We start from the raw sequence: 2,690 nt of genomic DNA, 5'->3' as shown, positions 1-2,690 counted from the left end.
TTGCAATTTGTGACCCATTAAGATACAACAGCATAATGACAACTAGTACTTTGGTGAAGCTCTGCTCCCTTGCCTGGGGAGTGGCATTCGTTTTAATAATAATCCTCTTTGCTCTTACTCTTAGACTTCCGAGATGCAGATCACGGATAGTGGAGGCTTATTGTAGCAATGCAGCTTTATTTATTTTATCCTGTGCTGACACTACTGTAAATAACATTTATGGCTTATTTATTACAGCTTTTCTAAGCAGTTTGTCTTTTTTGGTTATTGTCTGGACTTATGTTAGAATACTAATTACATGTTTATATAAAGGTCAAAGCAGTAGTAAAAGCAAAGCCATTCATACATGTGCTACTCACTTAACTGTCTATATTATTTTTGAATTAACTATTTTATTCACTATCATTATGCAACGATTTCAAAATGTCAGCCCAAATGCACGGAAAATGATTGGGGTGTTAATTACAACCTTGCCGCCGTGTGTTAATCCTATAATTTATGGAATTCATACAAAGAAAATTCGGAGTAATGTTTTGAAATGCTTTAAAAATACAATACTATCAAATGAATGATGTTGGTGGTCCATTATGCAACGTTCACTCTAAGTCTATATTTAATTTACATGAGTAAATCAGTTTAATGAAAAATAAATATATTTTAGCATGATTCATTAATTTCTTAAAATAGATATAATATAGAAAACAGGGAAGAAACAAACGGATATACAATATTATATATCAGATTCTCTATCAAGAGATTTCTTTGTTTTATTTTATTATTTTCCTAATATTGTTGTACATTTATGATGAGACAATAAAAATGTGGCAATCCTAATGAAATGAGTTGTGTTTGTGTAAACAAAAACCATCATTATTCAACAACATTGATATGATGATTTATCTTGTTTATCTTCAATTCAGTTTGCGTTTTACAGGCACAAAGGTTTGCAGTGCTAACATTGATTTGTATTCTCCACAACACAGTTACCCCATGCCCAATTGCAACATGCCTCACAAATAGGGTACATGTTAACAAAATGGGGATACCAGTGAAAGAATTGTGTAAAAAAATCTGAGCTTCAACCTGCCAGACCTGTTACTGTAATACGAATTGTGTATTCACGAGGTGAAAAAAAAAGTTATGAAAATGTAAAAATGCACCAGATGATACCTGTTACACACAACATAGTATCATATCACAACAAACCACCCTCTGGTTTCTGATTTCTGATTTCATATCTTCCAAGCACAGAGTGAGTGAGTGGATCACTGCAAGCCATGGATGAATTTACATCATCTCAAACTCAATCTCTCAAAATCAGATCTCCTTTTCTTCCACCCCTCTTCCTCCCCCACTACTGATCTCTCTATGTGTATACAGCTTGAATCCACCACCCTCTCTCCCTCGTCATCCACCAAAAACCTTGCTGTCACCCTCGACCCCTCCTTCTCCTACTCTCAGCACATCTCTACTCTGGCATGCTCCTGTCGCTTCTTTCTCAGCAACATACACAGAATTCACCCCTTCCTCACCAACTACTCCACATAGCTCCTAGTTCAGGCTATGGTACTGTCCCGCCTTGACTACTGCAACTCTCTCCTGGCCTTCCTGCCTCTGCTACCTATCCGATCCAGTTTATCCAAAACTCTGCTGCTCGCCTTGTCTTCTCCCTTCCCCGTTTCTCCCACTCTACACCGCTGCTCCGCTCTCTGCACTGGCTCCCTATCACTGCTTGCATCCAATTCAAAAGTCTTGTTCTCGCCTGTCGCTGACTTGACCATTCTGCTCCCTCTTATCTCCAAACTATCATTTCTCCCTACATTACCTCTCGCCCCTTCCGCTAAGGCACCTCCGGCAGACTAGCTGTATCCCCCCTCCACTCCCCCGCCTCCAGAGCCCGCTTATTCTCCACCCTGTTCACTCCCTGACCACCTTCCGGTTCCTCCTCAAGACACACCTGGTCAGACAGAATCTGTAAACTTGCTGGACTATATTTCACTGTGGCAGGGAGCCCCGCCCCTATGTATATTTGTCCGCCATTTTTATAATTTATTGTATTATTTTGTATTTATATTATGATTTATAACATATGATAGCGGAAAGGCACGTTTTTGTATTTTATTATTGTTTTTGCAAGGACGAGCGAGGTGCCGTTCACCATGTTATTTGTTTTGTTATTGTTTTATATTTTAAAAACACACTACATGGGGTTGCCTGACCCGCAACGCCTCGGGCTGCCGAGCCTGCATCACCCAGGGAGGCCAGCTCGCCATCACCCGAGGATGCCGATTCACCATCGTCTGCCTGCACGTTACTGCCCGGGGAATGCCTGCACGTTACTGCCTGGGGAATGCCTGCATGTTACTGCCCGGGGATGCCTGCACGTTACTGCCTGGGGATGCCTGCATGTTACTGCCCAGGGATGCGTCACGTCATCACCCAGGGTGGTGGTATATCTAGCAGCAGCCTTTGTGCTGTTGGAAAGTCTGGGTCTGGAGTCCCAGAAAAGGCAGTCCACAGCTACTGAACACGAGGGAGAAGTTGAGCTCCCACTGCTGCCTTCATGGCCAGGAGCTCTCCTTCCAAGGGTCTGGAGCTGTTGCTGTTGCTGTTGCTGTCGGAAGGTCTGGAGCTACCCCTGTCTATCCCTTTTATATTTCAGGAGGGCACGGAGCTGTCTCTGTCTGGGG

General features: G+C 42.5%; 1 protein-coding gene across 1 annotated transcript; it reads left to right on the top strand.

Annotated features, from left to right (window-relative positions):
• Positions 1-8: 8 nt before the first annotated feature.
• Positions 9-576, top strand: LOC121312442 (olfactory receptor 52K2-like; the record flags this gene model as incomplete). The annotated part of the gene is made up of 1 exon (XM_041244244.1): positions 9-576. A coding segment is annotated over one exon (564 nt), but the record flags the coding sequence as incomplete, so codon positions are not given.
• Positions 577-2,690: the final 2,114 nt, after the last annotated feature.

The sequence above is a fragment of the Polyodon spathula genome, unplaced genomic scaffold (assembly GCF_017654505.1).
Source record: "Polyodon spathula isolate WHYD16114869_AA unplaced genomic scaffold, ASM1765450v1 scaffolds_3896, whole genome shotgun sequence".
In the NCBI taxonomy this organism is placed as follows: domain Eukaryota; kingdom Metazoa; phylum Chordata; class Actinopteri; order Acipenseriformes; family Polyodontidae; genus Polyodon; species Polyodon spathula.
The sequence above is the reverse complement of the archived record's forward strand: the minus strand, read 5'-3'. Positions and strand labels throughout refer to the sequence as shown.